We start from the raw sequence: 21,847 nt of genomic DNA, 5'->3' as shown, positions 1-21,847 counted from the left end.
GGTGAGTGTTCATCCCGACGACACTCAGGCAGTAATGCCGAGGGAACTTTGTGGATTTCTGGGGCAGAAATAACAGCTTGTCACGATTTCTGTCATCAGCTGAGGTGCAGGATGTGGCCTCACTATTTTTAACATCTGCTGCTACACCCATCTGTAATAAGAAAACATCCTGTGGGTGTTAGCACAGGTGATGCAAACGTTTAGGTCCGGACTACTTCATTCTTAAAGGTTTTATATAGTTCTTCAAACTATCAAGAATAAAGCTTTAGCAAAGCCTAACAAACATCTTTTTCTGATGTCACTAGACAATGTAAACTAAACCATTTACAGGCCTCTTTAGTAAAAAATAATTCTGGAAGTTTTCATGTTTTTCCAGAGCTCGGTAAGGATTCTGAAGATTTCTTTGAGGGAGCCCCAGAGGGACTCTGGAACGGGATTTTGGTTCAGGAAGAGATAGCGCAACTAAAGCCCAGATACTCTTGTGTGCACGAAGCAAAATTTAATCCTACGAGCAGCTCCAGCGGAGGCACTGCCGCGTTCCCGTCGGAACACACCCAGGAACAACGCGGGCACGGCGCTGTTTCCTATGGCCGCCCGGAAGCCTCTCCTCCCGTGACTCCCAGACCGCCCCGCTTCCAGCGGCACATCCTGCGGGACCGGGCCGATCCGTGCTTCTCCCGCCCGCGGGTGAGTGCGGGGCTGCGGGAGCGGGACGGGAAGGAAGGGGAGGGCTGGCGGCGGGGCCGTGTGTCCCCGGAGCCGCCGCGTGTTCCCGCTGCTTCCCGCTGCGCTGCCGGGCCGCCGTGACTCCCAGACCGCCCCGCTTCCAGCGGCACATCCTGCGGGACCGGGCCGACCCTGCCTCCTCCCGCCCGCGGGTGAGTGCGGGGCTGCGGGAGCGGGACGGGAAGGAAGGGGAGGGCTGGCGGCGGGGCCCTGTGTCCCCGGAGCCGCCGTGTGTTCCCGCTGCGCTGCCGGGCCCTGCGGGAGCACGCCGTGTGTCCCTGTGGCGCTGGTGACAGCAGCTGTCCCCGAGCCAGGCGGAGCGGGCCCCTTGTGCTGCCGGGTTCCCGCTCCGGGCCTGGGCGTGTGGGCAGGGGAGGAGCGGGAGCTGCCGATGGCGCCCAGAGCCTGAGGGAGGGAGGCAGGGATGGAGGGGATCCTGCCCCGTCAGACCCCACCCGGGAGCTGCACCCAGCTCTGGGGTCCCCAGCACGGGAAGGACCGGGAGGTGTTGGAGAGAACCCGGAGGATGCCACCAAAGGGATGGGAGAGCTGCAGCACCTCTGCTGTGAGCACGGGCTGGGCTGCTTCAGCGTGGAGAAGGCTCTCCAGGGATATTTTTGCAGCCTTTCTGTACTTAAATGATGTGAGAGAGAGACAGAAAAGACTTTTTTACCAGGGCCTGTAGCAACAGGACAGGGGGGAATGGTTTTCATTTAGATTAGATATAAGGGAGGATTTTTCGGGTGAGGGCAGTGAGGCCCTGACGGCTTCCCAGAGAAGCTGGGGCTGCCCCATCCCTGGAAGTGTTCAAGATCAGGTTGAACAAGGCTTTGACCAAATAGATGGAGTGAGAGATGTCCCTGCTCATAGCCAGGTGATTTCTTGTAACCCAAACCAATCCTTGGTTTGCAGTTGTAGTAAATAACCAAACACTACAGAGAAGCACACGGTGTAAATGAAGCAGGGTTCTGTGAACAGTACCTATGTGAATTTAACTTCATTAGAGCAATCTGAGCGAGCTGAGAGGTTGAAATGATGGCTTTAGACCTGGAATTCAAAACCATCAATTCAGGGTTGGTTGCATTTGTGTTCCTGACATTTGGGGAATGCCAGCTTTAGATCCTAGTGCCAGCAGCATCTTCAGATCTTGCTGCAAACCAGGGACTAATTTTCAGTCTTTAATTTTTTTAAGCATTCCCTTGCCTCATGTAGAACAGTGGCTTCCTGCAGCTGTGAATGTCCATCCTGCTGGGAAGGTGGTGATGTGAACTCCCTCCTGCAGGACTGAGGTGACCACAGGTTACTATTGAAGCACAGGCTGTTCCAGGAACTGCTGGTGAAGCATTCCCAGGAGCTGAGGGATCAGCAGGGTGTCCTCCTGCACAGGAGAACTTCCTGCTGCTTGGAAATACCCACAACTGGAATTTAGGTTTCAGGATAAGGCATCTGTGCAAGTAAAAGCATTTCAGTACATTGATAGCATTTGCTTTTGGGAGTAAAGGTGCCATTTTTACTGGGAAGTGAAAGCATCAGCGTGTTCTGGCTGCTCAGACCCGCTGAGACGTGCCCAGAGTCACTTTGGTTGGGCAGCCCAGAGCCCAGGGCTGGCTGCCAGGCTGTGCTGCTCCAGGGCCTGGGGCTGGCTCATCCTCAGGATGCTTAGCTCAGCTCCCCAGGCAGGCTTCTGCTGCTGCTCTGGGGGAGGAAATGCTGGAGCAGACTCAAGGCAAGTCTGTCTGCACATGGTTTAGACCTATTGCTAACTCAGTTTGTGCCTTAACTTTCCTGAGAACTTGGCAGCTGAACCATTTGTGAATTGACTTTTTTATTCTTGTATAATTCTACACAACATATTGTGGAAAACCTAAGTAAGTTACTTTCAGCTTTAAAATTAAATGTCTGTACTTGTATGAAACAATTATTTTTATTCTATATAAACCACAAAGTTTGACAGCTTGGCAGAAATCAGAGCAGAATCTTGGCATTTTGGTTTTTAAACTGGTACATTCTACAAGTTTTAAGCTTGTAGATTTAGTAACTACACAGCACCAACAGAAAGGCCTAACAATGTTCCCTCTTTTGTAAAGTGGTGCTGTTGAAGGAAGTGTAATAAAAATACAAGTTTCTGATCCTGCCCCCTCTCTCCACCTTGCTCTGCATGTTGCCACTCAATCTCTTAAAGCTGAGTTGATATATAATAAAATAATTTGCAGCTCTTGCTAGATGTCCACTTGCCCACAGGTTCTTTGTGTGGGTGGGTTCCTGCACTGGCAATGATCCATTGGGTTCCATCACATGTTCTTTAGTACAAACTCAGCTGTGGGGTGTGAGCTGCTGGGAGCAATTAGTGATCCCCTGAAGCCACAGCTGTTCCCAATACACTGTGACATCCCCCTGGGCAGGGCAAGAGTGCTGCCCTGGGCCTGTGATCTCTGGATTGTGTTCTTGGCTGATTGTTCTGGGCTGCTCTCCCCTTGGACAGGAAGATGCCCAAGAAAGGAGGGAAGGTTGCAGACGTGGCAAAGGAAGCACAGGCTCAGTGCAAACGGCCCAGATTGGACACAGCTGGTTCTTCATCAGTCCTGAGTTTTGAGAGCCCAGACAGCCTCTTCAGGAGCCTGATCTCTCCCATCAAAGAAGAGGAGTTTTTCAGGGACTACTGGGAGCAGAAGCCACTGCTCGTTCAGAGAAATGATGTCCAGGTGGCTGCTTACTACCAGTCCCTCTTCCAGCTGCCACACCTGAAGGAGCTGTGCAGCCAGGGCCTGTACTACGGGCGAGATGTGAATGTCTGCAGGTGTGTCAACGGGAAAAAAAAGGTCTTAAATAAAGAAGGCAGAGTGAATTACATGCACCTGAAGAAGGATTTTGACCAGAAGAAGGCAACAATACAGTTTCATCAACCTCAGAGATTTAAGGTAGGATTGTTTCATTGTAATTAGTGCAATTAATGCTTGCTTTGTCATGTGGTGTGGCTGTGGCTTTTGCTGAGTGCCACTAGAAGTGGCTTCATATCTGCCCCCATTGATGACCTGCTGGAATCTTTACCTGAACTGTATTAAAACACAGTTCATACTTCTGCACTGCCATCATGTTTCAGTGCTCTGCAGTTAGAGCAAAGTGTGATTCGTGCTGTAATGCTTTTCTGTAATATTAAGTGTGCTTTTTAAATGCATATATGACGGTTAGGCATCTGTGCGTAAATTATCTCTTCTGCCCCACTTTTTCCTTCTGCAAACAGGGGTTTTTGTACCACTCTTCAGGGACTATTCACCATCCCTTTAATGAAGGATGAGGTGTGAAACCATGTCAGGTATTTCCAGGACACTCCACCATTCTTGCCAATGGATTAGCATTGAATTGCACCATGGAAGTGACCACCCCATTTCAGCTGAGTGTCCTCAGTCTTTGTGCATGGGAAGGAAACAGTGGTGCTGCACTGTTATATAAAGGACTTGGATACTTGTAGGTACTTTGATTTAGGCAGTCCTTTTTTGTCCCAAGGTGTCAGCACAGTCTAAAGCCCAAATAAGGACCCAAATAAACAGCTGAGTCCCACGTGTAGTGTCACTCACTGATCTCAGTTGGCATCTCCTGATGTTTGCCTGTCACATGTTGGGTTTCGATGAGTAAAGTTTGTGCTTGAGCACAAACAATTGGAGTCACTTGTAAAATGTGTCTAACCTTTGTGTTATTCTCTCTTTGATGCAGATGGGATGATGGGTGGTTTGTTCTGCTCTGTAGCCTCATTTTTGCCTGGTTTTACAGCCTGAAGTTGGTGCAGGGAAGAGAGCAAACATCAGTATTCTCTTGATGTGCCAGAGTTTTTGGCTTACCCGTTACTTTCATGGCAGATCTCCTTGCAGGGAAGAGAGCAAACATCAGTATTCTGTTGATTCTCTCTGCCAGAGTTTTTGGCTTACCCATTACTTTCATGGCAGATCTCCTTTGCTAGTGCAATGCTTGCCCTGAGGAGAAGCTTCTTCCCAGGCTGTGTGTTGCTGTGGGGATGTCACCATTCTTCCCCAGTGATGGGCTGGTGGCAGCCAGGCTTGGCTGAGCTCTTCAGTACTAACAGCATTTTTTTTTTTTTTAATAGGAGGAGCTGTGGAAGATTCAGGAGAAGCTGGAGTGTTACTTTGGGTCTCTGGTGGGCTCCAATGTTTACATCACTCCCCAGGGGTCTCAGGGCCTTCCCCCTCACTATGATGATGTTGAGGTAGGACAGCACCACCTTGTCTGTGGGACCCTGTGTGAGCTCCTGGCAGTGGATGCCTCTGTGTGTGCTTTCACCTCTCCCCCACAATAAACATTCTAGAAAGAGTTCTGGTTTTCCACTGAAAACTTAGGGTAATTATTAACAAGTGTTTCCTTATATATTTTTGTACTAATAGTAATGGCTAAGTTTAAGTGACTGGAGAGGAACAGGGATTTTGAAATTCAGGGTAAAACAGATCACACTTCACAACTCTTTGTTGTCTCTAAATAGAGTACAAGAATTTAGTTCAAATGTAAATTTGTGCATTTAGATATCTAAAAGGTGATGTGAAAGGGGTTGTATTTGCTGTGCTGTGGAGTAGGGGGAAGGGGAAAACCTGTATTTGTCAGAAAAGTGACCTCTGCCAGTACTTCTGTCCCTGGTTCTGGCTTGGTTCCACAGCCTTGGCAAGTCAGAGGATAAATTAAAATACCTGATGAGCTGGGTGTGTGAGGGGCAGCAGGGCTTCCTTAGACCCCCAGAAGATTTGGGTTCATGGTGCTTTGCAGGTGTTCATCCTCCAGCTGGAAGGAGAGAAGCACTGGCGGCTCTACAAACCCACGGTGCCTTTGGCTCGGGAGTACAACGTTGAGCCCGAGGAGAGGATTGGGAGTCCCACACATGAGTTCATCTTAAAGGTATTCTAATTTCATTGCTTCAGGTGGGCTGGGCTGGGAAAAGTAATCATGCTGGGTAGGCTCTTAGAAGTAGCTGATGTGACCAAATTTAAGGACCATAAGGTTAAAATGGAATTAGATTTCATCAGCGTTGCTTTATGAGCTTTCTCTTTGTGCTGGTGTTTATAGGAAAAGGCATGAGTAAACTGATCTTTTTCCTTTGTGGAGGCATTTTCATGTACTTTGCACTTATTTCTTGTCTCCTGATCTATATTAATTTCTGTGGAGATATTTAATTTACATAGGTGAGAAGATAGGGGAGAAGGAAGGTTCTACTTGGTTTTTTAAAGGTGTTTTAACTAAAATTTTCAGACTGTTTGGCTTTTCATGTGAAAGACTGGCCTTTTCTTTTGATATGATCTGACCAAATTCCCAGGGCACTGAATTACTAGCACATTTATCTCAGCTGATTCTTTGTCCCCATCCTGCAGCTCAGCAGGACTGTGCATGTTGTAGCATGTTAAAAGCTTGTGTTTGCAGACAGGTGTAGAGCAAAAATTGACAGCAGGTTGGAAAATGTGAGGTGTTGGACTTCTGGCTTAGAGTACTTTATGTTATTAAAGTGTACATAAAATTGACAGCAGGTTGGAAAATGTGAGGTGTTGGACTTCTGGCTTTAGAGTGCTTTATGCTATTAAAGAGTACACTGGAGAATTGCTCAGTTTTGTGATTTTTGAAGAATATATATTGTCAGTCTGTCTGCTCAGAGTTGTTTTCTCTGGACTACAGTAAGGTTTGACCAGGTGACCTAAATGTATCAATTCTCTTTCATTTTCCTGCAGCCAGGTGACTTACTGTACTTCCCAAGAGGGACTATTCACCAGGCTGACACTCCTCATGGGATCTCCTACTCAACACACGTGACCATCAGCACCTACCAAAACAAGTAATTCCTCTTTATTTCATGTTCTGTATGGCTTTCCTCTGCCAGATGATGTGTTTGAGTAGTACAGACCTGAAGCTGGTGTTTCATAGAAGTGATGTCTTGTTTCTTAAAAAAAATAACCTTGTAATGAGCTCTGCTTGGGTCTTTCCTGTGTTCATCCCGTTCAGAATACAGTAAGGTTTGACCAGGTGACCTAAATGTATCAATTCTCTTTCATTTTCCTGCAGCCAGGTGACCTACTGTACTTCCCAAGAGGGACTATTCACCAGGCTGACACTCCTCATGGGATCTCCTATTCAACACACGTGACCATCAGCACCTACCAAAACAAGTAATTCCTCTTTATTTCATGTTCTGTATGGCTTTCCTCTGCCAGATGATGTGTGTGAGTAGCACAGACCTGAAGCTGGTGTTCCAAAGAAGTGATGTTCTGTTTCTTAAAAAAAATAACCTTGTAATGAGCTCTGCTTGGGTCTTTCCTGTGTTCATCCCGTTCAGCCCTTGTGTGGTTTGTTTTCCTGTGGGTATCACAGGGATAGGGCATGTCAGCTTTCCCCAGAGATGTGGTGACATGGAATTTAGGGATACCCCACTATTACATAGGTGCCCTGCTGTTAGGGACTGAATCTAAATGTTGAGGTAGCAGTAATTGAAGTTTTGGGGTTTGGGAGAGGGAGGAGAGGAAGACCACTGGTGTTTGAAGCACCCTCTTTGCCAGGTTTTCATGCAGCAAGCTTGATTGCTTCTTAATTGCTTTATTTATTATTTACCAGATGGAGACTGTAATGTGGAAGATAATGTTACATCTGCAAACTCACAGTTGTCTTTAAAAAAAAACCCCTCACCAGTGGCTGAAGTTGCTGTTCATTTCATAATCCAGATAAAGAGCCTTGGGTTATTCCTTTCATCAGGTTTCCTCCTGTATTTGGTGGTCACCCACATCTCTTCAGACATATTCTTCCATGCAGATATTCTCTGCTAATCTGTGTTTTTAATTTTCTACCTCATGCATGCAAATCAGATTTCTTTTGAGACAGGTCAGGTCCTTGTCCTTCCAGTGAAACATTGTTATCACACAGGGAAAAATGCTGTTACTGCCACCTAACCAGCTCTCAGGTGCTGGGCTTGGATTATTGGCCTGACTTAGGAATTGGGAAGGATTTCTGTTAGCTGCAAAACAGGCCAGAACAAGTCTGGGCATATTTTGGGTAACTGAGATGAATCTCTGACCCCCAGCTGTGCTGCTGTGGAAGCCCAGGTGTCTGCTGCTGGTCACTCTTCCTGAGGCCAGTGCTCACAGCAGGGTTTGTCCAGCTGCATCTGATTGATTGGCCAAGCAGTGCTGGGAAGCCAAGGATCCAGCTCCTTCTCATGGGATTGCTGGAGCTCTGCAGCCTCGTGTGGAGTCAGTGCAGTTTCTCCGTGGCTGCAGGAGCCCAGGGCCGGGCCAGTGCGTGACTTGTCAGGAGCACATTCCCTGGGGATGTCTGCCATGGCTGAGCAGAGAGCAGCAAAAGCTTCAAGACTGCTCGTCTTCCAAAGTCAAAAAGTGCAGTCATCATCCATTAAGGTTATTGGCAATGAAGTGTAAGAGCCTTGCTCTGGCCCTGCTGTCAGCAAGAGTAGGTAAAATAAGCAGCAATCCTGGTGTTGTGATTTGGCTTGTAGATGGAAGTATGATGTGGAAACATTTCCTTGGAAATTTGAAGAGGATTTGAAAATAGCTGTGGAGGTAGCACTTGCAGGTATTTTTAGGCACCAAGACAAAAAGGACATTTCTGTTGAAGCAGAGTTTGGACCAGATTCCAGCAGGCAGAGAGGTGTGGGATAAGCAGGGCAATTTGGAAAAGCACTGAGTAGCTGAAGACATTTGCTGGCAGATGGAAACTGGGGGCAAGAGAAGCACTAAGAAGTAAATGTCCAATTCCTTTTACTGGCCAGAGTTCTTTCTTCCCACTGGGTGGCAGACAGGGAAACATTTGAGTAGACATGAAAAAAAACCCAAGAGACTATAATAATTATTTTATGTCTTAACACTAGTTAGGAAAAGTAGGATGTGTATTTTATTTCAATGCAACTATTTCAGTAATGTTTTTTCTTCTTCCTGTCCTTCAGCTCTTGGGGAGATTTCTTACTGGATGCAATTCCTGGCCTGGTGTTTGATACAGCAAAAGAGGATGTGGCACTGAGGACAAGCATTCCAAGGCAACTGCTCATGGTTAGTAGGTGGGACTCAGGGAATAATGGTGCATCCAGGTGATCTGTCAGACAGAAAAAGTTCTGTCAGGCCAAGCTTCTCAATCTTTAAGTCAGTGAAGCTGTGAATTGTTGTGGGACCGTCCTTATGGTGGTCCTGTCCTGCTGCTTCAGCTTTGACATGTGAACCCAAAGCCTGGTTTGAGACTAAGCAAAGATACCCAGGTGATCTGTCAGACAGAAAAAGTTCTGTCAGGCCAAGCTTCTCAATCTTTAAGTCAGTGAAGCTGTGAATTGTTGTGGGACCCTCCTTATGGTGGTCCTGTCCTGCTGCTTCAGCATGGACAGGTGAACAGCTCATGGGGAGCGTGTGAAAGAAACAAAGCCTGGTTTGGGACTAAGCAAAGATAAAACAGGAGTGTCCAGATTTTCACTGCTTTGCTGCACTGCTTTAGGCCTGGTCTGTTCAGCTTGAATCCTTTGTGGATGTTTAGCAGGTGAACACAGCTGACTGCACCAAAAAGCTGAGCAGCCTTCTGAGAAGGCTTGCAGACAGTCTGGAGAACTCCAGGGAACTGAGATCATCCGACATGAAGAAGGATTTCATCACGCACCGGCTGCCGCCGTGCTTGGGATGTGACTCTGATCCTTTGACTCCAGGTAGAGTTTGAATTTCCCAGAACTGGCTGCTGTGATGGTGGTGCCTGAGTCTGCCTCTTAAAACTTGCAGCATTTCATGGCAGGCCAAGATCACAGTCCAGGCCCAGCTCTGTGTGGGTTTGCACACCTCTCTTGGTCAATTCCCAGTGTCTGGTAGGAGAGATGACCTGTTTCCCTTAGACTGCAATAAAGGTTATCCTAGAATTTAAAAATCTCCCTCATTTCTCCTTCCAACACAAGTTGGAGAATTTGTGGCTGTGGAAACACACGTTAACAAAATAATCTGAGAGAATGGGTAGTGCACAGGGCCCTCAATTTCTGTCATGTTTGGTTTTCTTCCTTTTCTGAGGGGGAATTTATTCTTCTTAGGTGGGAAATTGCCAAAAATAGATAGCAAAATCAGACTGCAGTTTAGAGACCATGCTATCATCACTGTGGAACCAGATCCAGAGAATGCTGTAAGTATAAGAAGCCCCTCCTTGTATGCCTGGGGTGGGCAGTGGGAGGCACATGAATTGTTGCTCTGTTGTGCTGAAAGGGTTGTGCAGCTCTGCTTGGTTGGATCCTGCATCCCATCATTGCTGTTAGGAGATCCTGGGGCTGTTTGCTGAGCACATTCCAGCCTTCTGGAGGGAGGTACAGAATTATATTGTCTGTGATTCTGCATGGCTTTTATTTGAATCACGTGGGGTAGGTCATTACAGCAGCTAAAAATGGCCTCTGTAGCTCTGGATAATAGATTTTAAAACAAAATTCTTTGTATTTAACAACATGAAGAAGTTATAAAACTAGGGTTCCTGAAAAGAGGGAATTCTCTTGGTTGCCTTTAGTCTTCACTACTGAGTTATCTCTGTACCTGAGTGGGTGGCAGTGGCACTTATAAAATGTTCCACAACATAGATACTGGCACCTTGCATCATTCTGTGTTTACTCTGCTGCTTATCTGTGAGGGTTTATTAGTATGAAATTATAGACGTGCTCTGTTGTTATCTTAATTTAAAAAAAATGGGGGAAAGGAAGCACATACAAAGGATGGATTATCTTGTAAAAGTTTTTTGGGTTTTTTGGTGTTTTTTTTTTTTTGGGGGGACTGGGACCCTCCAAAAAAAAACATACCAGAACTTTCTGATTTTTCTCCTGCTTTTTATTTGTGTCCATATTGCTGTGAGACTGTGTAGGGTTTGGAAACTTTTTTTTTCCAGCTTTTTTGCAATTGATTTTCACAACCTTGACCAAGGATTGATAATGGGCATGTGATTTTTAAGAGACAGATCAGTCTCAGACTGGAGATTTATTGATGCACACCTGTTCATTCAGACTTGTCAGGAGAGGTGTCTTAAATGGCCTGGTTTTCTACCCAGCATCAGTCCTGTGACTCCAGCAGGGTCAGATTTAAGGCAGAAAGTTGATTTTCAGAGGTGTTTTGGAGAGTCCCTTCTTGCTGTGGGATGTGGCTCTTGAGTCGTTCAGTTGAGAAGGTGACTTGCTGTCCTTGCTGTAACAGTGTCAATTAATGGAGTTAATTAATGAATGAATTAATTAATGGGATTAAGGAGCTCTGGAATTAAGGAGCTGGCCCTGGACTGAGGTGAGTGTGAGGGTGTGGATCATCTGTGACCATTTTCTTCCTGCTGTCTTTTAGGATGAAATTCGCAGGGACATGGTTTATGTGTATCATTCCTTAAAGAACAGGAGAGAAACTCACATGATGGGGACAGAGGCTGACACTGCCAGTGAGGACGGCCTGGCACAGGTTTGTTCCTGGAAACACATCCCAAAATTTATCTGGCCACTGTGGGTTTGGCTGTGTTCTTCAGCACCCAGACTTTTTCAGCCCGTTCCCAGAGTACCAGGATGAGCTGAAGCTGCAACACAGGCAGTGAATAGCAGAACTAAGTAATGTGATCTCATGCTTAATTAAACGTTTGAGATGCTAATGGGATATCTTGTGCATGCCCCGTGGCACAGTTAGCAAAGCTGCTGGAGCAACTAAAAGCTTCCCTTAGCTGTGTGTCCTTCAGCAGGTCCTGTTGGAGGCTGCTGCAGATGTAGCACACATTCCATGGGGATCACTGCACCTCATTTCTGTCATGTTCAACCTGTGTTAGCTCCTGTATCCACTGCACATATATATCCCAGAATCTTCCTTCCTGCCCTTAAAAAAATTTGGGAATGAAGGTCCTCTCTGCTTCTGTGCCCAAAGACTGCATGTGTCAGCTAGAAATAAAGCTCTGTGACCTTGCTAAAATAATGGGAAGGGTTAGCAAGAGTGTAATTTAAATTTTTTTTCTTCTTTGTGGAAACCAGAGGAGGATGGCACATGTGCCATAAACATCCCTACCTTGTAAAATGTGCTACAGCACAGAAGAGTTACCTCTCAGTAAAATATGTTTGGATAAAACTGGATTTTTTGGGGGCTGCTCTCAGGAACAGGAGTGTGCTGTGGGAATTGAGCACATTGCTGCTGCTCCCTCCCCACAGCCTCACACACTGGTGTGTAATGAAGTCACTGCACTTTGCTCAGGGGTTTTTTCTGTCTCTTTTTCCCCAGCAGACTCACGGGCTGCGGTTCCCTTTGTCATACTTGGATGCACTGAAGCAGATCTGGAGTAGCAGCACTGTTACTGTTAAAGAGCTTAACCTTACCTCAGATGCAGAGAAAGAAAACCTGGCCTTGTCACTCTGGACTGAATGTCTGATTGAAGTTCTTTGATGCTTCTGTGAATTAGCTGCTCCTGGCTATTAGGCATCTCTTGAGACCAAGGTTTATTAAATTAGGTTTTTTTAATCCATCCAGGCTCTGGTTTGTAGTGCTAACAAAGCATTGCAATATCTTGGCTACGTTCTGGTGCCAAATGTTAGCTGTCCTTCCACACTTTTGGGAAAATGGGCATTGGGAAAAACAGGTAAGTGAGCCACAGCTCCAGGTCTGTGGCTGGATGAAGTCACTCCTAAGTACCCCAGTGCTGTGGTGTCCTCTTCTCTCTGGAGAGCTGCTGGGATGTGGAGGACACCTAAAGTTATACATGGAACAGGCTCCAAAACCTTGGGCATAAAACATTAACTTGGTTTTTTTTTTTTTCATTTGTGAAGTTCATCAGCAGGCAAATCTGTCTGATTGCCCTGACAGAACAAAAGCTTCCTGGTAAAAGCTGTGTGTGCTGTTCCCACAGGGGGAAGACTTTGCCCAAGAAAACACCTCTTTCCCTCAGATGCTGCCATCCCTGGAATAAACAAACAATAAAATTTATCCTCTACCTCCCCCAGTGCAAGTAATCCAAAAACCTGTAGCTGGAATCTATATCTTCAATATTCTCTTGAGTGGGTTTTGATGAGTCTGGTGCAGTTACTTTAATACTTCATTGATTTTTAATATGCAATCTCATGTAACAGCACAGCCACATATTCAATATACTTATCCCCCATTTTTTGGACACTGGAAAAGAAATATTTTACAGCAATGTGTTCAACACCTGCTGAAAACTATGATGTGGTTTGTTTAAAAAGAAACCAACCAGCAAAATGTTTCTCCTAAAAAGTTTTATACAGTTAAAATATACATGCTTTAGCATTTTACATTCAAGGTCTCTTAAGTACAAAAGCCTGCTTTACTTTGTTATGTAACATTGAGACACCAAGTATGATTTAGTCATTCTTCATTTAAAAAACTACAACTTTTTACACAGGCTTTTAAAATTTCATATGGAAAGTCACATGCAGAACACTTGATGTACTGACTTATATGGAAAAAAGCTTAAGTGCTTTAGTTGAAAAAATATATACATACATTTGAGGATCTTACTCAAACAGCAAATTTATGATAATTTTAGAATGTAAAATAGTAAGTGCAAGTAGATTTTTTTTAAATAGTACTATATAGAACTCAATTTCATACAAAAATAGACATCCATATATTTTATTTCTGTGGCAAATTTCGAGTTTTGTCTTTGTTTGGGGATGATCCTGTTTGAGTGCACAGCTGGCACAGCTTTTGGAATATCTGTCTTCAGCTAACCTGAACTCTTTAAATAGTCCTAGAAATACATACCCTGAATGTACAAATGCTGGAAAAAAAACCATTTTCAATGAAGATGAATTTAGTGCTGCTGAAGCCGGGGAGCTGAGGGACTTCTCTTCCACCTCAGGTGTTCACAGCCTTCCAAGGGGCTGTGGCAGAGCCAGGAAAAGCTTTTCAAGCAGCACCTGCAGGCAGTGAGGTCTGGCTCTGTTGGAGCAATAGCTGTGGTTGCATAGTGTGGAAATTGAGGAGAGCCCTGGCACTCCGAGCTGTGACCATCAGCTGTCCTTGGTGCCACGGTGACCCTGCTGTCCCCAGGCTGCTCTGGGAACATGAAGCCAGCCCTGCAGTGCAGGCTGCTGGCACCTTTGGAAATACACACCAAGGTGAGTTGGTTTTGGTGCTGTTAAAAGCAGAGAAGACAAAGGCTTACCAGTATCATTTAGGGGGTGAAAGGCCCCTGTATTGCCTCATTTCACATGCTGAGCTGGAATTCCAGTTCAAAGGTGTCCTTATGAACAAAATAAATTGCATTTCAATGAGAGACATGATTCAGGATCGCTTGGAGCCTGAACAGTTTCACTTGGGACATAAAAGCCCAGCTCAAGTTCCTTGAAGCTCATCAGTGCATTCACTCCTCAGTGAGCTTCCAGCAGGGTGAGAGGAAGGCAAAGACAGCATTTCCCCTCATCTCTTGCACTTCCCATGCTGCAGAACCTCTGCCTGCTCTTTTGCATTTACCTTTCATACTTCAGAGGAAAAGTAATGGTGGCTTTCACAGGAGCAGCCTCTGCAGAACCAGCTTCCCTGCAGAGAGACATTGGATCAACCTCCCATCTTCCAGATTTGTGCAAAATTCAGTTCTTTCAGGAGCTGGTGCTTGGCACGAAGGAAAATAGGAGTTGCTGCTTATGGTTCCAGTGGTGTATGACTTCAGTAGTTGGGTTCTTTTTTCCCCTCTACATGTTGGTAGCCCACAAAAAGTCCATCTGTGGGGTGGATTTTACTCACAATATTTCAATATCCCATTTCTGTGAAGGCTTGTTTTCTACTGGCTGATTCATAATGATGTGATTCTTGTCATAGTAATTTCCTCCTTAAAAACAAAAGAAAGTAATGAAGGAAAAGCTTTTGAAAGAAATACTCATAAAAATTATATACAATCTTTTAGAAATGTGACTAAGTAGGAAAATCAGCTGAAAAACAGGAATTCCATGAGGTAGGGGGTTGGTATCTGCAACTAAGCAGTGACAATTTTAACCAGCCTTCTTTTTTCAGCTCCTTTTCTCTTTTTGAGCTACTCTTTGGTTGATTTTCCTTCACCACTTTGTCTTCTGTAACTTGCACTCCTTGCCATCTGCACTATTTAACCCCCCAAGGCACAACAGCTCATCTGAGCAAAATGAACCTCTGGAATCAAAAGAGAAAGGTTCCTCCCTGCCCTGCTGTTTCTTGTCCCACTGTCAAGCAACTGGACAGGAAAGGTAGGATTCAGTTTCTGACCTTAAGTACAAAGGAAAAAAAAAACAAAACAAAAAGCTGGACTGTGGGAGTTAACCAGGAAAGGTAGGATTCAGTTTCTGACCTTAAGTACAAAGGAAAAAAAAACCAAAAAGCTGGACTGTGGGAGTTACTCTTAATCAAAATACACACTTAAAACCTGTGAGCTTGAGAGTTTTTGTTTTTCAATACCTTTAATATCAAGCACCAGTTGCTCACTGAGGTATGAAGTGATGGTTCCATCCTCGTTAAGTCTCCACTTTTGCCTGTCCCTCCCGTGTTCTGTCCAGAGGGCAACTTTGGCCCCAGGCACGTCTCTGCCCCCAATGACATCCAGACAGGTGTTGTTGGCCTAAGAGGCAAGGAGAGCAGTGAGATCCAGGCCACAGAGCCTCAGTTATGTGCCTGACTTGTCTCAGGCACTGAGCTATGGCAGTAAATCATGGGAAGCAAGCAAGGAACTGATTATTCAACACCCGACCAGCTACTTGATCCAGAGCAGTGAGATCCAGGCCACAGAGCCTCAGTTCTGTGCCTGACTTGTCTCAGGCACTGAGCATATGGCAGTAAATCATGGGAAGCAAGCGAGGAACAGATTATTCAACACCCGACTGGCTTGATCAAAGGGGGTGATCTTTGTTCCTTCATTTTTTTAATGTCAAACCCTCAGTTTTTTTTAAATATTAATAACAGACCATCAAGGGCAGCATTAGTGGAAAACCACACTGAAACTCACCTTGGACTTGAGGAGCCCCTGGCAGTAGTGCCAGAGCTGGGAGTCGCTGCGGCTGCGCGGGGCCGCGCACACCGAGGTGGCCCGGATGTCTGCCAGGCTCCCAGCCACGGTCAGGTACTTGCCCTGGGCCCTGTTCCTCACCCTCAGGTACACTGCTGGCTGCAGGGGGGTCAGGGAAGAGATTCACAACACAGAGATCAAGAAAACTGATGTGAGAGGGCCTCCCCTCCACCATCCTCCCCTCCATCTATGCTTCATCTTTGTTCTCATTTGAGGATGTTCAGTAATTTTTTGGTTGGAAACCAACGTGCATGTGAAGCACAGTAAGTGGTTTTTCACATGCAGATGGGCAGCTATAAACAGCAATGGTAGATAGGTCTTTTTGCAGAGAATGTAATTATGGCTATAGAACTAATTCCTGTGATCTGCAAATATGCCTAGTTCAGCACATTTCACTCGTTCCAAGGGCAGTAAAGGGGCTGTACTCCACAAGCTTTTAATTCTTGGGACACAAAGCTTACTGAGTTACATATCCAGCAACTTGAGCCCTTACTAACTGGAATATATGGCAGACAAATGCACCGCTGTTTTTGAATATACATGGAAAACAGGGCACTGACCTGGTATCCCTGTTTACTGGTTTTCTCAAAAAATAAAGAGGATTTTGCAGGGCTACTGCAGGGTTTGAGCTTTTGCTCTATTATTCACTGATTTCAGTGCAAATAAAGAGCAGGGAGTTATAAAGGGCAGCTCTGTTGGAACCCCAACTCCTCCAGCACAGCTTTTTTCCTGGGAGCTTTACATCTCCTTTTTTTCCACATTAAAACAAACCCTGAGTTACAGACAATAAGGCCTCTGTCCCACCAAGCATCCGTAAACAAAACCTGTATCAGGACAGTAGTTACTCTTTGTGGCTTAGAGCCCTGAATCTTTGAATGAGGCTGAAATTGGAATTACCTGGGGTGAGACAGAGAAGGAAAACCTGACGGGAACTGCATGAGCTTTGCCTCTTTTGGAAAACCAGGCTACAGCACAATAAAATTTGCTCTTGTTTCCATTTATGTTAACTGTGAAATAAGCCAGTGTGGAATTGGTTTCCTCATTATATTGTTATATGGCAAAAATGTAAAAATAGAGCATCCACAGAACATGCAATGCAGAAAAAACAAAACTTGGCACCAAGAAACTGGGAATTATTTCCCTTTAGGAACCTAACACATCTCAATAACTGCTGCAAGAGGCATTTTCTGCTTCAGCAATCTTCAGTGTGGGTCCTTCTGGTGTCATCACTAGGCCTGATTTAAGGAGTACAACACACCCCAATGTGCTTGATGGTAGAACTGATACCTGTGCACAAACCCCTGTCCATAAAAAGCCCTTTTCCTCACTCAGCCTTACAGTACCTGCTTCACAGGACGAAGGGAGCCAATCGCCTTCCAGCCACTGTGTTCACTCCAGTTTGAAATCTCCCTGGGCTCCAGCAGAATCTGCTTGCCTAAAAAATTGCATCCCTCGTAGGCAATCCACCTGGATACACGAAACAATGTCAAAGGGCACTTGTTATCCGCAGCAAAACTAAACTGCAGGTCAGAGCTGTGCTCTTGGAAGCCCCCAAAGCTCTCCACAGTGATGCCTCTCTTTCTGTGCTGCAAAATGCCATCCATTTCAGTGGGATGACTGCCTTCTGCTGGAATTCAGACCCGTTTTCTGTCTGCCTGCCTAAAATTTGTAAACTACACTTACCATCTCCCCCTCCATTTTTTTCCCCACAAAAAGGAGAACCTCTGCATGAGCCCAGATGGGAATAATGCTGGTTTCAGCTAGGCCTGTGTTAGGAAACTAGGGAGCCACACTTGCACCTTTGCCTGGCTGTGTACATTAATTATGAGAGGATCTTGTCTGATGCTTTTGTTACAGTTAAAGCTTTTTATACAACTCCACTTGTCTGAAAACACATTACAGGTATTCACTCCAACCCCCACACCCTGCTGCAGCAGATTTTCCTGTCAGGAATACACCATGGACGTGGCTGGGTCCTGTAACACCCAGTTAAAGCACTGGCTCACACAGACCTCTTGTTATCTGGGCATCTGCTCAGTAAATGCTGCTGACAAAGGCAGCCTCGGGAGCACAGATCCCTTCTGTCTGTATCAATAGCACATTGCTGTGTGGACAGTGACTCCTAAATGCCTGACTCATTAACTCCTCTGAGTACAAAGCAAGGGCTGGTTTCCCAGGTTACCTGCTGTACAGGTCAGCTGCCAGGGACACGAGGGATGGCTGTGCTCTGAGTCAGTGAGGAAACACCCACAGCCTCACAGCACCTGGAATTGCTTTTGCCCAGTGCCCACAACTCAGAGAAGCTGAGAGCCAGCCCTGCTCAGGCTTCCATGGAGGCTCAGCTGTGCCAGCTGTGGCAATGAGGCTGGGTCCCTGTTTCTTCAAACTAAGTCCACACCTCCTGACCAACAGGTATTGAGGGCAGCCTGAGCACCCCTGTGCTTTCCTTATACTTTGAACACATTCCTGGCTTTTTTTACCTTGCAATGGTTTCTGTCAAGTCACTGAGAATTCACTGTCAACATTACTCTTGGAGCATGAACAGTCCCACGTGGAATGCAGTTTCAAAGCAAACATTTAGAGGGAACAGAGAGGGGAAAGACTTAGAGTGGTCACCATCTGAAGGCAGGTTGGGCTTCTGGCATTCAGTGACACAGGAAAATCCCATCTCTGCTCTCACACAGGCTGTGCCACCTCTCAGAGAACCCCAGCACCCTTTGCTAAGGCAGATTCCAGGTTTGTGCCTTACTGAGGTGCCCAGTTGGCTCAGGAAGGAGCCTTTTACCTAAGCCTGGCAGCAAGATGCCATAGAAGTATTTACATAAATAAATCTTTGCTATTTGCCCAAAGATGACAGCAGGCTTTGGGACCAGGAACCAGAAAAACCCTCCAAATCTGCCTTCCTGAACTCTGAATCCCAGATAAGGCAAACAAACCCTCTAGGACATCCCACAATCACCTGACACCCTCAGACTTTAGGCTACCTGTCTGCTGTGGGATGGGGACAGGCTGTGGAAGTCTCCTGTGAACTGTTAAATACACTGATACACTTTACTTAACAGGTGTGGTGTTCTGTGGCCAACACAGCACATGGTGCAATGAAAATGGCACAGGTAAACCATGGAAAATCAACAGTAAAATTCAACACACCAAAAATCTCTTGCACAGTTCAACTCCGCTCAGACTTTCCCCTCAATAATTTTTACTTTGCTTTTAGTAAAGCTGTGCAACATAATTTTTCACAACTCAGGACAGATTTTTATGCTTCACCAGCTCAGGGAAAAAGCCACAATACAAGCATGAAGTGATTGAGATGAAACAAGGATGAGTGCAAGGTGAGCTTCCTCAGTAGTGTACAGACAGAAAGGAGAGGACCAAAGGGCACTAGAACTGAGAACTAAGTGCACAGGTGAATTTGCACACATGCTTTGAGCAGAAACTATATTCACCCTGGATAATTTTTCCTTATGAAAGTTGTGAGAATTTTTACTAATAATGCCCTTCTGAAAAGTGTCCATCCCTTTTAAAAAAACCATATTTTCCTTCACACATGTAATTTTTTGGCCAACTTAAGTTTTGCCAACTTTGATGGGAAAGCCTAAGAAAGGCAAGGGGAGAAATGCAAAGGGCCAGACCAAAGGCTGAGTGTAAGCCAGCCATGGCAAGGGATGGAGCTCTGCCCATTGCTGCTGAGCTGCTGCTTTGCAAAGAGCATTTACCAGAGCCTGAAGTGGGGGAGGCTCCACAGCTGTGTCACACCATCCTTGGAAAATCTTTACTCTCTTTCCCAGGAAGCATCCAAAAGAGCTCAGATTAAACCCAGCATTTCTGCCCTGAACCTGTCCCAGAGACAGGGAAGCACCTAACCTGGCTTGGACACCCAAAAATGAGCAGAAAGGTGCAGGAGGGGCTGGCCTGGTGCACTCACTCTCCTGGGCTTTCTTGCCACGTGCTCAAAAAGCCATCACCCTTCCTTCAGCCAACTGCTGGGGCAAAGGGATTGAATTTCCAGACAACACACACTTCTGCATTTTCAGCAAAGGTTCAGGCTGGAAGTGGCACAAATGGTGGGAACTGTTGTGAACTGGCAAAGCTCTGTGGGGAAGCTTATTCTCTATTCTCTCAAGAAAATTACAGCCCTGCCCGTGTGGAAAAGGTGGGGAAAGGTCAAAGATAAACATAGGAAGTGTGTGTCCCATTAGGAGAACAGCAGTTTCCAGCCACTCTCAGTTGCAGGATGAGACTCTGCAAGTTATTTGTTGCTGCTGTGGGTGTGGAGGCTGAAAACCTGGCTGAAAACAGAACACTTGGAAGCTCTTCCAAAAGTTGAAAGGGAGAGATGTAGAAGAAGCATTTTACACTGCTGCAGATGTAAAATGTTTTCACAGAAGAACCTGGGTGTACATTCACACTCCTGGAGAAGAGTTAAACTAATAACAGAAGCAAAAAGCTGTCCCAGCTGTCAGATCCACCCTGAGCTCCTCTCAGAAGCTGCTGCTTCTCTGGCAGCCAGTCAGCACAGCAAGCTCCCCCGAGCCACTGCAGTAGTTCAAATCACTGCAGTTTACAGCTGGCATTTTACAGCCTGTTAATAAAGGCACTCCAAGTTTACACTACCTGCCTTGTAAAGTCTGTGCCTCAGAACAGAAGTTAAGAATGTAAACCATCCTATGAACAAGGCAATATTCATGAGACAGTGTTAGCTCCTACAGTGCAAATCTGGCAGGGATATTTCTTCCATACTCACAATCCACTTCTCACCCACACAGACTGGGTGTAAAAATGAAGGTCCTCGTTCAAAACAGAATTGACTGCTTCACTGAAGTGCAGCTCCCTGCCCTTGCAGCATTCCAGGCTGAACAGGCTGATGGAAGGCTCAGCAAAAACCTGGGGAGGAGGAAGGAGGAAAAAAAAGCAGAAAGTTTTAGTGGGAACAGTACAATTTCAGTTGTTAGACATATGCACACATTGGCCCACTTCAGTTGAATTTCCTACAATGCTTCTGGGTTAGCTTGTGCTCCCTCAGCAAATGCAACAAGGGAAAACCCCACAGCACACAGAGCTGAAACAAACTGCATTTATCAGTGGCTTTGTCATCACTGTAGTGCCCCACTGACACAGGCCAGGCACAGAGCCACCAAGTGATGCAGAGGCCTCTGTTTGGAAAAACTCATTTTGATCTGATTTGTATCCTTGATTGCTTTTCAAAAATCCACTTTATTTCCTTATTGATGGAACATGCATCTAAAATAGTGAGTCAAATCAAAGTCTACTGCCCACAGACTTCAACTAGCTGTAGTTCACTGCAAACATTTTAAGCAGCTACAAATTGTAAAAGGTCAGAAATGTCAACTAAAAGGTTCTCAGTGTTTTTAACAGACATTCCTATTTTTTCTGTCAATCTTGAAGGAAGAGCATAATAAGTCAATTCTATAATCTCATGCAGAATTGAAACATTTTTCACTTAATGCCCTTTTCTGCAGTTGACAGATTGCCTGTGAAAGCAAATAAAAAGATCAGTTTGCATGAAAATGTGGTGCAGCTATAAGGCCAGCAGAAAAACAGAGGAAGCAGATTTAAATACACAAATTCTGTGCCCGAGTACAAGGAATACTTGTACAATGCTTCAGCATTTTTAACCTAAAACCAGAAGCAAAAGGACCTGCAGTTTACACGTGGAAAGGAAGAGGGAACAGGTCTGACTAAGTCAGTGAGCTGCCTCTCCAGGAAAGGCACCTTCTTTTAGGAGATGTGACCCTGAGATAGCTGGCTCAGGCAAAATCTGGGATTTCTCTTGCAGCAAAGACATGGCCTCAGGTGAAATAAATGAAACAAAATCTTGAATTAAAGTTGACACAGGCACTGAGCAATTAAGGGAAATTAATTTTCATGTTTGAAAGGCACATATAGTGTAGGGAAGTGTCTCTGAAAGGCTCAGGGGTGTGTCAGGACACATGAATTTGCCTGACACTGACTCAGTGCAGTTGGTATGCAGCTGGTTGGTCAGACTGTGCCTGCCTCTGCCAGCCACTGCAGGGACAGCCCAAGTCATGCAACACTGCAGGGACAGAGAGCTCACCGAGACATTTTGAAGAGCACGGGATCATCAACTCAGACAGCTTTTTAAAGC

At 45.6% G+C, this 21,847-nt stretch overlaps 3 protein-coding genes across 5 annotated transcripts in view; 1 reads left to right on the top strand and 2 right to left on the bottom strand.

Moving 5' to 3' along the window:
* Nucleotides 1–462: 462 nt before the first annotated feature.
* Nucleotides 463–3,018, bottom strand: LOC120504038 (translation initiation factor IF-2-like). Its single transcript, XM_039713169.1, has 2 exons — nucleotides 2,962–3,018; nucleotides 463–1,131 (listed from the first exon to the last, which is right to left on the bottom strand). The coding sequence occupies exons 1-2, from the start codon at nucleotides 3,016–3,018 to the stop codon at nucleotides 463–465; spliced, it is 726 nt and encodes a 241-aa protein (XP_039569103.1).
* Nucleotides 558–12,195, top strand: RIOX2 (ribosomal oxygenase 2). Of its 3 annotated transcripts, none has more exons than XM_039713150.1 (10): nucleotides 558–687; nucleotides 3,209–3,644; nucleotides 4,826–4,945; nucleotides 5,494–5,622; nucleotides 6,775–6,878; nucleotides 8,663–8,765; nucleotides 9,238–9,403; nucleotides 9,773–9,861; nucleotides 11,046–11,156; nucleotides 11,958–12,195. In XM_039713150.1, exons 2-10 carry the CDS (start codon nucleotides 3,213–3,215, stop codon nucleotides 12,114–12,116), a joined length of 1,413 nt encoding a protein of 470 aa, XP_039569084.1. In that variant the 5' UTR covers nucleotides 558–687; nucleotides 3,209–3,212; the 3' UTR covers nucleotides 12,117–12,195. The 3 variants fall into 3 exon arrangements, with proteins under 3 accessions (XP_039569084.1, XP_039569082.1, XP_039569083.1); XM_039713148.1 differs by having other exon boundaries at nucleotides 11,955–12,195; XM_039713149.1 differs by lacking the exon at nucleotides 6,775–6,878 and adding an exon at nucleotides 6,444–6,547 and having other exon boundaries at nucleotides 11,955–12,195.
* Nucleotides 12,196–12,472: 277 nt separating this feature from the next.
* Nucleotides 12,473–21,847, bottom strand: part of CRYBG3 (crystallin beta-gamma domain containing 3) — an 82,289-nt gene continuing 72,914 nt past the window's right edge. Inside the window, exons 18-22 of the mRNA XM_039713146.1 lie at nucleotides 20,465–20,604; nucleotides 17,061–17,184; nucleotides 15,658–15,816; nucleotides 15,114–15,273; nucleotides 12,473–14,517 (exon numbers count right to left, since the gene is read on the bottom strand). Of these exons, the coding sequence (XP_039569080.1) occupies nucleotides 14,429–14,517; nucleotides 15,114–15,273; nucleotides 15,658–15,816; nucleotides 17,061–17,184; nucleotides 20,465–20,604 (672 nt within the window). The 3' untranslated portion in view covers nucleotides 12,473–14,428. The remainder of the gene's footprint in view (nucleotides 14,518–15,113; nucleotides 15,274–15,657; nucleotides 15,817–17,060; nucleotides 17,185–20,464; nucleotides 20,605–21,847) is intronic.

Source organism: Passer montanus, unplaced genomic scaffold (assembly GCF_014805655.1).
Source record: "Passer montanus isolate IOZ18808 unplaced genomic scaffold, ASM1480565v1 scaffold28, whole genome shotgun sequence".
Lineage (NCBI taxonomy): Eukaryota > Metazoa > Chordata > Aves > Passeriformes > Passeridae > Passer > Passer montanus.
Note: the sequence above shows the minus strand (reverse complement) of the source record. Positions and strands in the feature narration are given on the sequence as shown.